At 45.9% G+C, this 20242-nt stretch overlaps 1 protein-coding gene across 2 annotated transcripts in view; it reads right to left on the bottom strand.

Moving 5' to 3' along the window:
• Window positions 1–1414: 1414 nt before the first annotated feature.
• Window positions 1415–20242, bottom strand: part of GNG4 (G protein subunit gamma 4) — a 66828-nt gene continuing 48000 nt past the window's right edge. For both annotated transcript variants that reach the window (XM_079900056.1, XM_079900055.1), the window contains exon 4: window positions 1415–4995. In XM_079900056.1, the coding sequence (XP_079756182.1) occupies window positions 4867–4995 (129 nt within the window). In that variant the 3' untranslated portion in view covers window positions 1415–4866. The remainder of the gene's footprint in view (window positions 4996–20242) is intronic.

The following is a 20242-nucleotide window of genomic DNA, read 5'->3' as shown; positions in this document are numbered from 1 at the left end:
AGCATTTGGTTCACTACCATGCACGGGCCTGAACATCTTACAAGTCAGTAACTTATTTACAGCTAATGCAGAATCAAGTGTAAGGGTCTTATTAGAAACTGGATGGGTTGTCAGGTGTTGACCAGTGGGAGTTATCACCAGCTCATCCACACGTACCTCCAGAAACACTGAAACTGGGCAGACAGCCAGCTTGTCCTCCACCCTTGCTGCTCTGGCTGTGTGTCCCAGGGAGGGCAGAGTGGCGTGCCCCCGAGAGATGGAGCTGAAGCCTGGGGCGGGGTGGAGAGCTTCGCTTGGGTCCTCCGTAAAACCTGGTGTCTTCTTGCCACCCTGAAGAGGTGAAGGAGATGGAGGTGTAGGTCAGTTCTGTCTAATCTATGACAACCATGTTCTTCTCAGGTCAAAACACTAGTTGTTTTGTGTTTTTGTTTTTGTTGTTGTTGTTTGGGACTTGCTGCTCGTCTTGTGGGATCTTAGTTCCCTGACCAGGGATTGAACCAGGGCCACACCAGTGAGGGTGCTGAGTCCTAACCACTGGACCTCCGGGCAATTCCCCAAACACTAGTTGTTATCATTAGTTTCATGTCAAATTGGAACAGTCATCAGAACAAAATTCCTTCTGACCTTTGCTTCGCTCCCCTCCCACGGCTCCCTCGGAGGGAGGCTGCTGCCGATTCAGACTCCCTGTTGAGTTCTGTGGGCCTGGCGCTCGGAATCAAAGGTAAGACCTGTGGATTCATGTAGCAGGAGTCCCAGCGTGAAGCCACTCTGTGATCACCCCGGGAGTCAACGTTTCAGAACTGCAAGAAGGAGAATGCTGAGGCCACCCGGGAGCTGAGAGCCAAGGAGACAGCCCTGGGGGACCTCGGACTCAGCCAGAAGTTTGGAAGGGGGCCCAGTGCCCCCGTAGGTGGGAGCAGAGTTGAGGGAGCCAGGTTTGCTTCAGTGTATTTGGGAGACCGGGTTGCATTCAGAAGATGCATCATCACAAAGCCAGCTGGCGCCTGTAGCAGCTCCTTCCCCCAGAGCTGGTGTTTGATAATAGGTTTTTGTGGCCGGCCATTCATTCCAGTGGTCGGAAGGCAGGAGAGGCTCAGGGTAGGTCACCGGCCTCACTGACAGAGGCTGAGCCGAGTGGGAAATCCCAGGAGGATTTCTCACTGTTCTCCCCAAAGATACAGATCCCACGCACGGCACTCACATGCCCCATTCATGGGCAACCGTCTGCGTTGTGCTGAGAGCTATTCTCTGTCCAGAGAGCTGTGGATTACAAGTATTTTGTATTTCAGAATGTTGGTAAATACACTTAAATGCCCCACTAATGATGTTATACCTAAACAGGAGTAAAAAGTTGAGCAAAGTGCCCCCCCCCAAAAAAAGGAAAAACAATAACCATAGGATTCTCCATTGCTAGGCACAAAACCAACTTTTTATTGAAGTACAACATCCATACAGAAAAGGGCACAAACCACAAGTGTACAGCTCGAAGAATTTTCACAAACTAGATACGCCCAGGTGACCAGCAACCGGATCAAGGAACAGAAGGTCCGAGAATCTCCCTTGTGCCCGTCTGGTTACCATCCCCCCAAGAGTACCTCATATCCCTACTTGCAACAGCAGAGGTGAACTCTGCCGGGTTTGACACTTGATATAAATGGAACCATACAGTACGAACTTGCCTCCTCTCATGAGACTTACGTGGTGCCGCGCGGGTGGCTGCAGGAGCACCCCTTCTTGCTGTGTAGGACTTCACTGTGCAAATATACCATAATTTATCCATTCAACATGGGCATCTGGATACCTTCCAGTTCAGGGTTATTATGAACAGTGCTTCTGTGAACATTCTAGTACATTTCTTTTGGTGAATGTACGTACACATTTCTGTTGGGTAGAGGAGTGGAGTTTTTAGGTCATATGATATGTACATTCAACCCAAGCTATTTCACAGAAGAAGGAGGAATTTATTGGACGGAGCTTGGCGGCTCACAGAATTGACAGAAAGCTAGAAAGGAGACCTGGGAAGATGGGTGGGGGCCAAGAAACGAAGCAGAAACGGTCTGCCCAGCACTCTGCCATCCCCGGACATTACTACCAGTGGACACGCCACCCCTGCAGCCTGCCAATCCTAGACACTTCCCCTGCTGGACCACTGCCACCCCTGGACCACCACAGCTCCCGTGAAACGAATCTCAGCATCCCTTAATTTCTGTGTCACTTGCACCAAGCTCACAATGCCAAGCATGGGAGTCCAAGGAGTTCACCCTGGGTCGCTGGCCGGTCTGGTGCTGGAAAAGGGGAGGCACCTGAGAGAGAAGACCTCCCCACTTCGGCATCCACTGTGCTGGGGGCACTGCATCCCTACATTTATACATAGGGGTGATTTCATGATTTCCCCCTTTAGGAAAGGGGTCAGGTGCTGGACAGCCAAGCTAGAAACACCATATGACGACTGCCCGCTACAGGCAGCTTCATCAGCTCCCGGCGATTGCTAGGGGGCGAGGGGCTCATCCACATGTTTGCGTGTCTCACAGTGCACGTTCACGAACTTGCCTTTAAGGGCAGCAATGAGTTCAGGGATACGTTAAAAGGGGCAAGCCACACAAAACGCCATAGGTTTGGAAGGAAAAGGTGTAGTAAAAGGACAAAAGGCATCTCATGGAGGGATGCAAGGAAGAGAGGAGGAGAAGGAAAAAGAGGGAAAAAGTGGAGGCAGAATACGGAGGGATGTTGGAAATGAAAACAAAGGGGAGAAAGTTTGGTGAAGACTGTGGACCACAGAATAAACAGGTCCTGGTCATAAACCAAAATAGAGGAGGACTGGAAGTCCTAGTATCACAGACAGCATACAATTCTGCTATAGTTTGAGCACACAGCTTCCTAACAACAGTGTTATTACCAGGGAGCTTTCATGAAAGAAAGAATGGGTTTCAACAAAAGAAACCAAGAATAAAAATGTACTAAAACCCTTTATGAGGGTAGCAAGTCATTAATTGATCTGAAAATTGCATTTGCCTCTTTGTAGGCGGTTTTACATGATTCCTCCAACTGAACCACGGATCTCTGAAGTCATGCGTTCTTCCCTGTACGACAGCCTGGCATTTAGCACATTGGTTTTAAATGATAATCAGAGCTTTCATCTATGTAGCACCTCCCTCTGTCCTAGACAGAAAGGCAGGAGGAGTAACTACCATTATCCCCAGTTTGCAGGTTCCAGGCACACAATGGCTTGCCCTACAGCGAAGCCACTGCCAGGGCCAGGAAGGGAGACAGTTTCCAAACCAACGGAACAGGACATACTTGGACAGAACGCTCTCTGCCCCTGTGGTTTATTCCCTTCCTTCATCCGGGGTGGGAGGAGTTTGTTTGAGGTGGGGCTTGCAAGTTTGTCTCAGAAAAATCGAGAGCCACCTAGCCTTCCATGGCAGCAGCCACGTTTCATCTTCCAGAAGCTGCCAGGATACGGGCCCAACACGCCTGCTCCTGGCGAAGGTGGGAAGAGACGTGTGCTGCTGAGCGGACCCCAGCAGCGGTGCTTTGTGGCATGTGGCTCGGGCTGTCTGCAGGTCTACCTACCTGCCTGCAAACAGGCAGGCCTGGAAGGCAGGGGAGCGCAGGGGCTCAGGTCCCAGTCTTCTGGCTCACTATCTACAACCTCGGGGAAACTACATGGTCTCTTTGTGCCTCAGTTTCCCCCTCTTTAGAACAGACATACTCTCACGGCATTTATTTATTGTTGGAGGATTAAATAAGTGGATACGTGTAAATGCTCTGATCAGTGGATGCTACGTGGTGAGCTGCTGCCTCTCCCTCACTCCTCTGGGGCAGGGGCCACCCTGGTGAAACCCCACAGGACCCAGTGCTATGCCCAGAAAAGCCCTTATTTTTATTATTATTATTTTTTGGCCACGCCACACAACTTGTGCGATCTTAGTTCCCCAACCAGGGATCGAACCCGGGCCCCTTGCAGTGGAAACACAGGGTCCTAACCTCTGGACTGCCGGGGAAGTCCCCAGAACAGGCCCTTATTAACGCAGCCCATGCAGAGCAGGAGGCAGAATAGGAGGGAGCAGGATAAGGTGGCATTTGGAGAGAAGACATGTGCCCCTGGCCCGCCTGGCTGGCGCACATAAACAGATGTAATGGTGTGACATTTACAGTTAAGCTCACTCCAATATCCACCCAACACCTACATTTGTAGAAGGACCACCTCCAAAGGGATCAATGACAATCAGTGGGAAACAGGGGTCTGGACCCTCCATCAGGGGCTGGGCCACAGGGCCCCAGGATGACCCACGTTTAGAAAACCATCCGATGATGCAGGTTATTTCTTCTTTAAATAGGATGACAGAAAAGCAGGAAATCGAGAACTTGCAGAACTGCTCTCTCCAGGGAGAGAGATGGAAACGTTACCCATATACTTCAGTTGGTCAAAATGATCTGATTTGACACTGAATGATCACGAATGGGGGACTGTTTTCTCTTCTCAATAAATTATCCACTTCTCAATAAATTATCTCTTCTCAATAAATTATCCACTGAAATGTATACACTTGACCTATGTAAACTTGGGAATTGATGTTAAAAAAATTTAAGCCCTTAAACCCATACTTAGTTTTACTTGGCACATTTGTTATTTGGCTACAAAAATGTCTATTTCATCTTCTAATAATGAAAATAACGTGAAAATGGAAAGAAAAAGTGAAATAGAATGCAGTGAAGAAAACCAGTGAAAAGAGGAGACAGGCCTGGGCAATCCTGGTTGGGCGGGGGTGGGTGTGGGCAGAGCTCCCTAAAGCTATGAGCATGCGCGGTCTCTACAAGGGATTTTTACGGACCGAAAAGGAGACGTTTTCATAGCAAACGGAGTCAGAGGATGGTACAAAAGAACTTCTTCTCTCGGAAGGGGTTTTCTGACGCAGGCACTGGAATGATGAGAGGGTCCTCCCGCACGTGAGCTTCACAGTACGCCAGGAGGTCCGCTGCTGCCTGGGAGACCTGGGGCGGGGGGGGGACACAGCACAGGTGCAGGGTTAGAGGCTGGTTCACGGTGGGTCTGAGGCAGAGGTGTCCATCTGGAGAGTGCACAAGCGCAAGGACAGGCTGTGTCGTGTGCACCACCAACGACAAGGCCATCCCGTGGTCTGGAGAGTGGACTTGTGCAAACCCAGAGGAGACAGGTTTTGAAACATGCTTCCAAGGAAATATGATAGAGAAGAACAAACATGACTCCATATGGCATCTGTTCCTTTAGCTCTAACCCTTGTGCTCTGTTTCCTGTGCTCAGTCATGCTGGCTCTGCACCTTCTGTAAAGAATGTAGCCTGTAGCCTGAAATATAGAGGAGAGCCTATTCTCAAAGCTCTGACCTTTAAAGGTAAAACACCTTTCCATTCATATAGAGATAAAAAGTTGCAGAACAGAGGACAACAGTTGTCTTGTTGGAGGTTTAAAGGAACCCCGTGACCTGCCCTATGGGGACAGGTGCAAAAACAAAAGATTCCTACATGAAGAAGTCTACAACAACCAGCCACACCCCCTGCCCCTTTAGTATAAAAGAAGGCTGAATTCTCACTCCAGGGAAGATGGTTCTTTGGGACAGTAGTCCACCATCTTCTTGGTCTGCTGGCTTTCTGAATAAAGTCACCTTCCATGTCCCAACACCTCATCTCTCTATCTATTGGCCTGCTGTGCATCGAGCAGTACAAGCGTAGGCTAGGTAACACAAAGAGATGTCGCCTGGTGGTAGAGTAGATCAATAGCGAGAGAGGAATGAGGGGCCAGCAGGAAGGTCCAGACAGCCTCGTCCTCCTCTCAGCTGAGGGAGTGGAAGCTCCAGGCCAGGAGCCCCACCATTACTCTGCGAGACCATTTCTAGCAGGATAAAGCCGAGTGCTGGCTCAAGCCAGGCCAGTGTGACTGTAGTTATTATTGTCATTGTTTTATTGCAATCTACTCTCGTGACCAACACAGCCACTTATTCCTCCTCGACAGAACACAGATCATAAGCACATTAATATAGAACGCACATATAAGCACATGTTGAACTTGGAATGGCCACTCCCCTGAGGAGACAGTTGCTCCTGACCAGAACACCCTTTCCATTTTCCTTCCAGGCTTGTCTGAAGCCTCCTGACACCCAGCAACTGTGGATCAAACTATCCCCCAGCTCAACTCCAGGAGTTCCAGGGGAGGAGTTGCTGGGAGAAGGCCAGGTGCCGAGAAGGATTCGCCAAGAGGAAGCTCATTTTGCCCGTGGTCTGTGTCACGTGTCTGGCAAATGAGTGGTCTGTGAATTAACATCCTGCCCCATTAGCTTGTGCTTATTAGAGGCTACAGGCCAGGGCAAGTATATAGCAAGCAAAGTTAATCCTTTTTGTACATTCAATGTCTAAATCTTCTCCAGAATGAAAAAACACTCCACAAGTGAATGAAAAATGTTTGAAAGCCCCAGTATGTACAAGCCATACACCTTCCATCAGGTTTTAAAAACTGGCCCATCTTCCAAAATTTTGTAGAAATTCTTCTTCTGTATTCCAGCCCAGACCTACCTATTTTAGCAGTGCCTGGAATCCTACAAAGAATTCCAGTAGAGATATGTAATGAATTTTTCCTTTGAATGAAACAACTAAAAGTTGAGCCGATGAGTCAACCTAAATCCTGACAAAGTCTACATTTGTTGGGAGTGTGGAACGGAGCATCAGCCTTCCCCATTCATCTCTGCCCCCAAGATGCCTGTGTGACCTTGGGTAAGTAACTCAAACTCTCTGAGCTTTAGTTTCTTCATTTGTCAGACTGGGTGAGTTAGAAATCTCCAAGATCCTGTTTACTCTAAACAGTCTATAATTTGAGCTCTCAAAGCACCACGGCAATATTTTAGATCCTAAATAAATGGATGTTGGGTTGAATGAGAATGAAGTTTGCAGTGATTTACAGGACACACATACAGGAATCTCCCAGGTGAGGCCACAAATATAGGCCTGCAGGGGGCCTGTGAAGCCATCACAAGGGACTAGAGCACATGAGCAGGGAAGCTGTCTCTGAAGCCCACAAAGCTGTGATGGACACTCAAGAGAAGCAGAATCACAGAGTGAGCGCGTGGGCATGGAGCCGAGAGACGGCGCTCGGCACACAGCACGCTGACTTCCACCTTCTGCTCCAAAGCCAGGTGCTCTCCCCTGACTGCCTTAGTCACGATCCCCTACTCTCCATTCCAGGCTTCTCCCAGGGCCCAGAGAGGCATGGGGTCTTCTCCGTGGCCACCTTGTTAGGGTGACCATGGAAGTCATCCAGTGGCTTCTCTAGCAACCACTGCGAACTGGTCTACACTGCTGCCCAGGCCCCCACACACACACAAGAGGACGGCAGTCCTAACAGCCACCTGTCCTCTTAGCTCTGACTTCCATGGGCTCTTCCAGATGTTTCATCTAAGAATGTCTTAACATCCCCTCTCTAGTTTTCTAGTTTTCATTTTCCCCATCAATTTCATTTGTGGGGACATGCTTCCATGTGTTCTGAATTCTCTATAAACTTTATCATCTCATCTGGGATGTATTTACTGAGTGCTCATCTTTTAGCTCATTGAAAGGGCATAGGGGGAAAAATAAGGCAGGGTTTTTGTCCTCTAAAGATCTAACTGAGAAGAGCTAAAAAATTATACAGTCACTAGAATAATCAGTATGTACTGAAACATCACCGGAGAATAGCTGCACACCACAGCAGGGCCATGAACAAGGGCAGGGACACAGGGGTGCCTGAGTACCCATCCACTTCCACACAGGGGCAGTTACCTTGGTTAACCTGCCTCCTTTATCCAGAGGCTGGTCCCAGCCATCTGAACCCAGAAACACGATTTTCTGGCATGCCAAGAATGGCTCATCTCCTGTGGCAGATCCAGATTAAACAAGTTCAAGAGACAGCTGTATAAAACCATTAATAAAAACAATAGCTAACATTTACTGAGCGCTTATTATGTGCCAGGCCCTGTGCTAAATGCACCATCCTATGTATGACCTCATTTAATTCTTCTAAGTACTACTCTTTTTTTTTTTTTTTTTTTTTTTTGCGGTACGCGGGCCTCTCACTGTTGTGGTCTCTCCCGTTGCGGAGCACAGGCTCCGGACGCGCAGGCTCAGTGGCCATGGCTCACGGGCCCAGCCGCTCCGCGGCATGTGGGATCTTCCCGGACCGGGGCACGAACCCGTGTCCCCTGCATCGGCAGGCGGACTCTCAACCACTGCGCCACCAGGGAAGCCCCTAAGTACTATTAAAGCCACTTTACAGACGAGGAAACTGATGCAGGAAAGTTAAGAAATTTGCCCAAGGTCATACAACTAGTAAGAGAGAGGACCAGAACTTGAAGCTAAGCAGTCTTGCCCCAGAAGCTAAATGCTGCAGCAGCTGCCTGGTCAACTGCTTATGAAGACTTTAACTGTAAGGTGGGCTGGAAAGTTCTCGTCTGCTGGGCCAGCACACTCTCCTTGTAGACCAGCTACCTGGGAACTCACGTGACCAGTAGGAAAAGAGTCTTGCAACTGAAGTCTCTTAGGTCATTTGTTTAATCCAGGGACAGTCCTGCCAAGGAAACCCTAACAGGTGAGTGTCCTCAGCTGGGACTGGCTTTCTTCTCTCCCGGTGCCCTGGGGAGTGACTGGATGGACGCTGCCAATGTCACCCTGAGACTCCTCCCTCTAGGCTGTGACCTACATTACACGCTGTTCGAGAATTAGACAAGGACGCTATTACACTGAGTTGGCTCTAATTCCTTAGTAACCTTCGTAAACTAACCAAAACCAAGAAGCCTGAGAATTTGAGAAAGTGAAACTTAAGACCAATTACAAACAGCCAGCTAGGTCTTCCCACCTGAGACAACCGCTTAAGCTATACCTAATAGCTGCTTTGCTTCAGCATCTTCTCTATAAACACCTTGCCCTACGCCTGTCGGTGGACGGCTAACTACCTTTGGTTTGGCGTTGCCGGATTCGACTCCACGTATGCCTAAATAAACTCTTCAAAAATTTTAGTGCGCCTCAGTTTACCTATTAACAACACGATCCATCTGGTCCGAAGTTGGCTTGCTAACAACCAGTCCCAACATTACAACTTCCTTCCCCTTGATCAGTTTACATGCTCAGATCCATCCATCGTGGGTGGATTTGACGAGTGTAATTTCCCGGGAGCAACCGCAAGGGCGCGCTGCATCGCCAACCATCAGGCCAGGACATGGGAGGAGAGGGTTCAAAAAAATGGGGCGTTGGGGGACGCCCGCGGAGGCGAGATGGGGTTGGGTCTCCTTCCGGTCTCACAGCTGTGTATTTGCTCCCCGCCCAGCCCCGTGTCTACGACGCCCTGAAAACCATGTTGTTAATGTCTGGCCTCGCTAGCTCCAAGCAGGTCTAATTTAGGGATTTTTCTGTCACCTCCAAAGGTGACACTGCACTTGAGATGCCACAATTTTTCTTTCAAGAAAACAAGCTGTTCTTAGATTGCCTCCTTTTGTTGTTGTTGTTGTTATTTTAGGATCACAGATGTGTTTGCTTAGTTATAACTGCACGCCTCTGGATTGCAGAGTCCTATCCGTGCACCTGTACAACAGGAATGAAATTGGAATCAAGTCAGTATTAGCGCCCAGTAATTGGCGCCCAGTTTAAGACCAAATGTGTGGGTCTGGGTTAGCTCCACGCAATTTTAGCTTCCTAGATGCACTCAGATTATTGAGAACACTGGACAGTATGGTATACGAGCGTGTAAGCCATCTTACAACAAAAGGGAGTTTTCCACCTTTTTCCACCTTCGCTATCAGCTTTATTTCATGCAGTGTCTAAGGTCCCTTTATTCCTGTATAGCCAAAATATCTTGGATAACCCCTGAAGTTTGTTGTAATGGGATCTGAAAAGATACACACATGTAATGAACACCTTTATAGTTTTTTTTATATTTATATATATAGGTTTTTTAAAATTATTTATTTATTTTTGAGTGCATTGGGTCTTCGTTGCTGTGCGTGGGCTTTCTCTAGTTGCGGCGAGCGGGGGCTACTCTTCATTGCGGTGCGCGGGCTTCTCCTTGCGGTGGCTTCTCCTGATGCGCAGCACGGGCTCTAGGCGCACGGGCTTCAGTAGTTGTGGCTCGCGGGCTCAGTAGTTGTGGCTCGCGGGCCCTAGAGCGCTGGCTCAGTAGTTGTGGCTCACGGGGTTAGTTGCTCCGCGGTATGTGGGATCTTCCCGGACCAGGGCTCGAACCCGTGTGCCCTGCATTGGCAGGCGGATTCTTAACCACTGAGCCACCAGGGAAGTCCCGTAATGAACATCTTAATGAGCCTTCCACATGAAAGGTGACATCCTAACACACAGTTTAGTATCCAGGCATTAATTAACCTAAATCTGCTCCTTAGATTGAAAGAGAGGGTTTCCTTAATCAGCCCTAGATTGATTTTTATGGTTGAAAGTTTCCTTCAGTGCATATAAAATATGGCTTGCAGACTTCACCATATCCCAGAAACATCTGCCATCTTTGAAACATAAAATAGACGATTCACTTTCAAAGGGAAAATTTTATTATGGTTGGAAATGTGAAACTCCCTTACTGTTTATGCTTTCTCATCAAGCCTGAAGCCTGCTCTGCCTAAAGGCCTCTGTTATGAAATGCCCAGAGAATTTTTGCCTCCTCTCCTTAGTACTGAAGTTACAAGACAACAGATGTTGAAAAGAATCAGCAGCCTGGGAACAACTGTGGAATTTTACCATTACATTGCAGAATAAAAGAGGTGATTGAAACAGCCCAAGTTAGCACATAATCCCGTTAGTTGCACTATAATTACAAGCTTCAATGATGGGGAGAAAATGTGGCAATTACTAAATCACATTCCTGGACAAGGCAGATGACATAATTACTATTCTGGCTGTGACACCCACTGCATTTACCCTTTGCATCTGAAGTGGAGCGACTCACACCTATTTCTCAGCAGTTCTGGTCCATTTAACAATACTACTTGGAATCAATTACAATCATCCTTGATGGCTCTGCCTGTTCCTCCCTCCACCCCAAGAAAACAAAGCAGGATTACAGTCAAGAGCACAGCCAGGTTGCAGCCCGCATTGTGCAATGGTATCTTTCACAAGGTCAAACTTGGTACACACTCCAGCAGAAGAAGTCATACGCCATTTATCCCTAGTAGAATCCTGAGGACATCACAGGTTTATGCCTCGCCTCTAAGTCCTGAGCTAACATGACAGGGTGAATCCTTGTGAATTTTTTCTTTCTTCTAATGCTGGAGAGTATTTGAGATCAACATACCAGTTTTTAAGGGCATTCTCAAGATACTTCCAAATTATTACGCTATGGGCTGAATGTGTCTGTCCTCCCACCACCCCCCAAATTCACATGTTGAAGCCTAAGTCTCCAATGTGATGATATTTGGACGTGGGGCTTTTGGTAGGTAATTAGGTCATGAGGGTGGAACGCTCATGAATGGGATTGAGACAGGCCTGGGACCTGGGACCCTTTGCTGAATGTTTGCACCTGGACAAACGTCTCCCCAAGCAACAGAGAAACTATAAGGGACTAAAAATAACTGTACAAAGGGCAGTTGGGGAAAATTATGGACTAAAAGATACAAAAAGACCCAAAACCCAACTGCCACTTCTGCAGAGCCGGGAGCAGAAAAAAGGGTGTCAGGAGCAAAAGCAGGGTACTGCACATGCCCCCTGCACACAGCACCACCAAGGGGTGGGCAAACCACCTAAGCCGCCCCTCCAGCCCGACCCCTGGACCTGCCCCTACCCTCACCCCATGTAAGTAACAAGCTCGCCCCCTGCCTCAGGGAGCAAGCAAGCAAGCAAGCAAGGGAACCTGTTACTTGCTCTCACCCCCACCCCCCAGCTGCAGCAGGGCCCCCAATAAAGCCTTGCCTGAATTTCTTGTCTGGCCTCTGATCAATTTCTATTGATTAAGGAGGCCAAGAACCCTGGTCGGTAACAGGATTAGTGCCCTTATGAGAGACATAAGAGAGAATCTCTCTCTCTCTCTCTCTCCCTTCCATGTGCGGTCATAGCAAGAAGGTGGCCATCCGTAAGTCAGGAAGAGAGCCCTCACCACAACCTGACCATGCTGGCACCCTGGTCTCGGACTTCCCAGCCTACAGAGCTGTGCAAAATGAATTTCTGCTGTTTAAGCTACCTAGTCTATGGTATTCTGTTATAGCAGACATTTGGCTTCCAGTGGTTCCCAGCAACTATTTTGTATTGACCCAGATCAATACAGATAATTCTCAATCATTGGGTTCTAGGCCACAAACAGCATCTAGTTGGGAGTAAGGTTATTCCCAGAGGAAACCAGAGGGGTTGGGAGATACGTGTGAATAAATGAATAATATAACAGAGAGTCCCTCTCTGAATTCTAAAGTCAAATGTCCACAATAGAGGATTAGCTGCTGTTTCCTATCACCAGCGTAAAGGTTTTTTTCCACATCAGAAGTTGATTGCACATTAAGAGGTAATTCTAAGATGCTTGAAAGAGAGTTTTAATATCTCCAAGTTAATCTAAGTGTAAGAGCTTGTCATTACATGGTCTTCACCACCAGAACCGCAAAGCTCTCAGCTTGTTTAGAATGACTGACCCAGGTCTACCCCGGACCTTGACTTAACCAAACACTTCCAACAGGTTGCTATGTGTCCTGTATGACTCTGACCACTTCTTAGCTTTAATATGTCTCAATTTCCCACAAAGGAAGCCATAATTCAGTCATTTTGCAAGTTCGCCAAAAGAGTAATTTATGTGGTGACAGAAACTAGTGAGTCACTCAAGAGGTTTCTGGGGCTGACGTAGGGGTGAAAGATGAACATAACAAGCAGGTTCTAGCTCTAGGGATTCTAGAAAGCAACAGCATCTCTTAAAGAGGAAGCATGGGGTTGTGAGTCAAAAAGCAATGTCCCTGACAGAGCTGCACTCAGCACTGCTGAGCTGTGTCAGCTGGGCACTCAGTTTCCACTCCTGTAAACGGGAATGGCAATACCTGGTGGTTTGTGGCTAAATGATATAATAACAGATGCTATTATACATACAGTGTGTTATTATTTCATTACTCACTTGGCTACTTTCTGGTAGGGTGGGAAGGGTGTTTGAGCCATAGACATGAACTCATTTCTCAGAAATGATCAGGGCAATTTGATGCCTGTGGTGCCTCCGCCCAAAACGTCCTCTTGAAGTGGGAGGCGCTCTTCACGTTCTTTCTTTTTTTTTTAAAATAAATTTATTTATTTATTTTTGGCTGCATTGCATCTTCATTGCTGCGCACAGGCTTTTCTCTAGCTGTGTCGAGCAGGGGCTGCTCTTCGTTGCTGCACGTGGGCTTCTCATTGCAGTGGCTTCTCTTGTTGCGGAGCACGGGCTCTAGGCACGCCGGCTTCAGTAGCTGTGGCACGTGGGCTCAGTAGTTGTGGCGCATGGGCTTAGTTGCTCCGCGGCATGTGGGATCTTCCCGGACCAGGGCTCGAACCCGTGTCCCCTGCATCGGCAGGCGGATTCTTAACCACTGCGCCACCAGGGAAATCCTTCATGTTCTTGTTCTACTCTCACATTCTACTCTCTGATTTAATTCAAAGATTCCTTTCCTTTTATCTGATACCTGTTCTAGACGTGCTCATTCGTATCCCCCTTTTTGGATTTTATTTCTAAATTTGATTGTAGAAAGTTATCCTCTGAATCATCTAATTTCTAAAGGTCTGGGTGAGGATTATAAATGCTTCTGGCAGAGGAAGGGAAAATGAACAAAAGGGTTAAACCTAAATTGTTAAACTAGCAGAAGCTGGATTGAGAAAGGGTTGCTACAGAGTTCAGACGAGACCTATCGAAAAGGAAAAACCTATCAGCACTGCCTCGAGACTTTTGGCGGGTCATGTGACATAATTTATATTTATTTTCTTTTAGAAATGCCATTCTTTCCACCTTAATATCATCTATCATCTTAATTACATCCCTTTCCTGGATTTCGCCAGACCCTTTTTTTTTTTTTTTTTTGGTACGCGGGCCTCTCACTGTTGTGGCCTCTCCCGTTGCGGAGCACAGGCTCCGGACGCGCAAGCTCAGCGGCCATGGCTCATGAGCCCAGCCGCTCCGCGGCATGTGGGATCTTCCCGGACCGGGGCACGAACCCACGTGCGCTGCATTGGCAGGCGGACTCTCAACCACTGCGCCACCAGGGCAGCCCTCACCAGAGCCTTTCAATCGTCCACCTATGACCTATCAGAACATGATGATCTCCCCAATTCTGCTCTTTCTCACTTGTTCACAGGGAATACCATGATATTTGAGCCTCACCCTTCTTTTGTTTGAACAACTACTGCCTTTGGCTTCAGAATTTTGTGCTTTGGCTTCAGAAACTTAATAGTGCATGTTTTATCTTCTGGAAAAATAAAACCATAAAAAACACATTTTGCTCTTTCCAAAGAATTCACAAGCTGGCAGCACGGCCACACCTCTTAGGAAGTGCTAGAAAAACATAAGAATAATATGCGTTAAAGACACAGCTGTTAGAAGAATTATGAGGAAAGAGCCCTGGCTCAAATACTAGCGTGAGGGACTTCCCTGGTGGCGCAGTGGTTAAGAATCCACCTGCCAACACAGGGAACACGGGTTCGAGCCCTGGCCCGGGAAGATCCCACATGCCGCGGAGCAACTAAGCCCGTGCGCCACAACTACTGAGCCAGCGCTCTAGAGCCCGCGAGCCACAACTACTGAAGCCCGCACACCACAACTACTGCAGCCCGTGTGCCTAGAGCCCGTGCTCCGCAACAAGAGAAGCCACGGCAATGAGAAGCCCGCACACCACAACGAAGAGTAGTTGCCGCCACTAGAGAAAGCTCGCGTGCAGCAATGAAGACCCAACTCAGCCAAAAATAAATAAATAAATAAATTTATTTTAAAAATAAACAACCAAATGTGAAGCAAGAGCCACAACATTGATGCCGAAAGGGCTGTGTCGACAAATTTCCGGACACTTACCGTTTGGCTCCACCAAACAGCTCTGGGTTATCCAGGCTGTTGGAGAGAAGAACCATTAGTACAAAGACAATCCCAAGCGAACTCACACTAAAATCTGGAATATCATTTATGATTTCTGTGCCGTGTGTTTACTTAAAAATATGGTCAGATTTTGCATTTGGCTGTTAATACCTAAGGAATAGGGAGGAAGACAGAGACTGTACACGAAATGAACAATGCACGTGAAGATAACTGAATCTGTTTAACTTAACTGACAGTAGTTAAAAAAAAAACAAAACAAACCACTCCTGGGTTTGAAATACAAGTGGCTTGGGCTGATGGTGCGGTGGTGAGATCCTGCGTGGAAAGAACACGAGTCCCTGTTTCTGTTTCCTGCACTATGTGGTCACCTCACGTGGCACCCCCCCCGCCCCCTTCAGAGGAGGGAGTAATTGAGTCCTCGGGGGCGGTGGTGGTGGTGGTGGTGGTGACACTTTGTTGTCTTTATTACAATAAAAATCCTTATTTGTTTGTAAAATTACTCCCAAAGTAGAAAGATGGAAATAAAAATCAACGGAAACCCTGCCATTGGAGGGAACATTTTGGTGAACATCTTTGCAGACATCTTACTTTCCGTCTTTGTACATACAATCTCACAGGCTGTTCTGCAATATGCTTTTCACTCAGTACACACAGATGTACATCATTTAATGATGCTATAACACTGCCTATATATAACTTATGTGAAATAAAATTCATATTTTATGGCAAGACAAGAAAAACTTAGACATAAAAAATTTTCTCTGCCATTTGGCCGCCTCTCTCCCCGCACTGTGCACTGTGTATGTGCATTCTGCATCACGCAAACCTCCCCTTCCACAGAAATACCTCGCAACCATAAAGTGCAACATTCTCCTAGCATCAACAAGACGACACCTTACAAGATTACGTACCTTCTTGATCTTGTAAGGGGTCACATGGCCCACCACTTTTACCTGCAGATCCGTAGTATGCAAACTGTCAATAATCCATCATTTGATGTACAGCCCTCTGTCTCAAAAAACATATAACTCTGCTTTGACTTGTAAAGGGTGGAACAGTTCTCAGAGCTTTCTGAGATGCTCTTCCCGGGTTATAATCCTCAATTTGGTGCCAATAAAAATTTCCATTTCTTTCTTAGATCGACTGATTAATTTTTCATCGACACTATTTAACCAATCCCTATGGATGGACAAAAATACAATTTTTTGACATTATAACAGTGCTCTGATGAAATTCTTACTGTCCTTTATTATTTATGAGATTCTCCTTTGGGTAAATTCCTAGAAGTGAGAATGCTGGGTCAGAGTGTGAACAATAAATATTTTGACACATATTTCAAACTACCCTTTGGGAAGATGGTACCAGTTTCCACTCCGGCTATCAAAACAACTGCTCACTTCCTTTAACAGTTGATGGATGACATTGGATTTCAGCAAAAATTAAAAACGTCAATAGCCTGGATCTCAGTTGTTGGTTTTTTTTTTTTTCCCAAGTGGATCTCAGTGTTTTCCGGAGGCATAATTCTTATATGATTTTTGAAGGTAAATGTCTCTTCATATATTTGACCCTTTACATCTCTCCTTTTTAAATTGCCTGTTCATGCTGTTTGTGCATTTTTTTTAAGAAAAGGGGGCTCTTTTTTATCTTATTGATTTTTCAGAGAAATTAAATTTAAAGAAATTAACCTTGTGCTATTCAGGTAGCAAATATTTTTCTTAATTTGTTAATTGGGAGATTTTTACCATATAGAATTTTTTTAAAAATCCAGCCAAAACTTTTACTTAATGAACTGTGGATTTTGTAACATGCTTGGCCTTCGCAAACTCACATTATAAAAATACTTGCTCCTATTTTCCTAGTATTTTTATGGTCCTATTTGTTATATTTAAATCTCTGATTGACGTTATGAACTGAAATGTGTTTCCCCAAACTCAGAGGTTGAAGCCATACCCCCGTAAAAATTAATAAAGGGAAGCCTCATTAAAATGGAGCGAGGAGGCCAGCAGGGGGAGCTCTCATGAAGTCAGGAAGTACCACTCAAGTCAATTACTGGAAGCATTGTCAATTTCAAACCCCAACAGAAGAACCAGCAACAGGAGAAGACTCCTCAATTCCAAGCCCCAACAGGACATCTCCTACAAGATATCAACTACCCCAGCAAACTCGGCCGACGAGAAACTATTGTCACCCTGAACTCTCACTTTTCTCCAAAGGACTTCCATTCAAAACAACCCTCCCAGCGTCTTCCTTTTTCTCTATAAAATAACATTCCTCTCCTTTGTTTGTTGGACTTGCCTATAGTTTTTGCTGTAGCATGCTTGTCCTGAATTTCAAGTCTATTAAGTACTATTCCCAAATGAACCCATCTTTGCTGGTAAAATAGCTGACTTTTCTTTTTAAGGACAACACCCCCAATGTAACTGTATTTGGAAGGCCTTCACAGAGATACAGTCGGTCCTCTGTATTCATGGGTTCTGTGTCAGCGGATTCAACCAAACACGGATGGAAAATGTTCAAAGAAAAAAAATCCAGAAAGTTCCAACAAGCAAAACGTGAATTTCCTGCACACCAGCAACTATTTACACAGCATTTATGTTGTATTTACAACTGTTTACATAGCATTTCCATTGTATTAAGTATTAAAAGTAATCTAGAGATGATTTAAAGTATATGGGAGGAGGTGTGTAGGTTATATGCAAATACTACACCATTTTATATAAGAGACTTGAGCATCCTTGAATTTTGGTATCTGAGGAGGGTCCTGGAACCAGTCCCTTACTGGGGATACCAAGGGATGACTGTAATTCAGGCTAGCTGAGGTCATAAGGGCGGGACCCCAATCCAGTAGGATTGTGTTTATAAGAAGAGGAAGAGAATCTAGAAGGCTCTCTCTTGACATGAGCACAGAGGAAAGGCCGTGTGAGGACACAGTGTGAAGGCAGCTGTCTGCAACCGAAGGAGAGAGGCCTCACCAGACAACCCTGCCGGCACCTTAACCTTGGACTTGGAGCCTCCACAGTTGTGAGAACACAGATTTCTATCGTTTAAGCCACACAGTCTGTGGTGTTCTGTTATGGCAGCCCTAGCAGATGAATACAATCCATCTGATATTTATCTGGATAAAATCAGTGGTGTATGCAGCTTTGTCTTCCAAAGTGCTAGCCATTTCCAGCAACACTTATTAATACTCTGTTCTCTACTGCTTTGAGATGCCATCTGGGTTGTATTTCAAATTCCCAATACACTTGGGTCTATTTAGGGACTTCCTATTCTTTTCCATTGATTTGTCTATTCCTAAAGGAGTATCATAAATCTTTAAGTACTATGATTTTATAATAAACTTTAATACCTAGTAGGAATATTCTACATACCTTCCTCCTCAAATAGATACACTTTTTTAAAAAAACTTCCTGGATACCCTTACATTTATTTATCTAACTAAAATTTACAATAATTTTAAGTTTGCTTTCTTCAAAAACAGTGATAGAATTACTCCCTTTTTCAAGCTGAATAATATTCTGCTGTGTGGATATACAGACATATCTGGTTTATTGTGCTTCACTTTATTGCATTTCATAGATATTGCATTTTTTTTATAAATTGAAGATTCATGACAACCATGCATTGTCAGATGATGGTTAGCAATTTTTAGCAATAAAGTATTTTTAAATTAAGATATGTGACATTTCTTTTAGACATAGTGATATTATTGCACACTTGATAGACTACCGTATAGTGTAACCATAACTTTTATATGCACTGGGAAACCAAAAAATGTGTGTGACTCACATTGCTGTGATATTGGCTTTATTGCGGTGACCTGAATCAAACCCGCAGTGTCTCCAAGGTACGCCTGTATACAGTCCGTTTATCCATTAATCTGCTGATGGATACTTAGGTTGCTTCTGCCTTTTAGCATTTCTGAATAATGCTGCTATGAACTGGGTGTACGAATCTCTCTCAAAGAGCCTGATTTCAGTTATTTGGGATGTATACGCAGAAGTGGAGTCGACAGATCCTGTAAGTAATTCTTTAAAAAAAATTTTTTTGAGGAACTGCCATACTGCTTTTCACAGTGGCTGCACCATTTACATTCCTGGCAACAGTGGCAAAAGGTTCCAATTTCTCCACATCCTTGTCAACACTTGTTTTTTTCTGTTTCGGTGATAGTAGCCATCCCGATGGGTGTGGGGTGATGAAAAAGGTTTTTAACATCAAATGCTGATATGTTAGTCCCATCTCTCCTGTGGTAGGGCTTGTTGCTACTGTCAGAACCCATAAAATGCAAGCGGGAGCCCAAAGATACAGCTGGAAGGACTCCACCAAAGGCTTACATGGAGGAGACTCTGAAGCTTGGTGGAAAAAGGCTTCTGTATCTTGAAGAAACAAATGACCAGACATTTGGGCGTCCAGTAGCAGTGACCAGTGCAGTCAAAAGGGATACTGAGGCCGAGTGGACCTTAGCTGTTGCCTCACCAACGAACGTGGGGCTTTTGACGTCCTGAAGAGCTCTTCACTGGGCTGGGCACAGGCTCTCCAGAGGGCTCACCCTGCAAGTCCAGTTCCTTTAAGAGGCTGAGCTTTCAGTTGAAGGATCCTTGTCCAGAAGATCTGTAGGGCAGATGACACTGAAGTGGTCCTAGCAGCTCAGCACAAAGTTAGAGACCTCACAAGGCAAGAGTGGACACCCGCCCCAAGGCAGGGCCTTTGTTTCATAGCCCTGATCAAAAAGTATGCCTGCGGGTGTTGTGTTGTTTCTTTGTGATGTCTGAGCCAGTGTAGTTGCAGATTTCCTACCCCTTATTGGTAGGAATGAAGCCTATGATACACAGATGGCCTCACCTGACCCTGATTCTCTGCTATTGATTTGGGCTGTCCTAAGCCAGCCCACACTTCAGTGTGACCTGCTATGACCCAAGTAGTGTGTGGGACCCCAAGACAAGAGGACAGCCCCCACTCGAAGGAATTCCTGATCTAGTGGGAACTTCACCAGAAACTTTCTTACAGTCCTAATAAATATCACCACATGTAAATGATCACAAAATATGCACATCTGTTATCTCCTTTTGTGAAATGCAACTGTACAAAATGAAATAATTTTGCTAAAGAAAAGAAGCATGTGTTTGCATTATATTTAACTTTCTGCCTAATTGAGAATATATTTATGTTTCTAGGACACATGTGACCACTTGGTTGGGTGGCAACTTCTTTGCAGAATTTTAGGC

The sequence above is a fragment of the Stenella coeruleoalba genome (genome assembly GCF_951394435.1).
Source record: "Stenella coeruleoalba genome assembly, chromosome: 16".
Taxonomy (NCBI): domain Eukaryota; kingdom Metazoa; phylum Chordata; class Mammalia; order Artiodactyla; family Delphinidae; genus Stenella; species Stenella coeruleoalba.
Note: the sequence above shows the minus strand (reverse complement) of the source record. Positions and strands in the feature narration are given on the sequence as shown.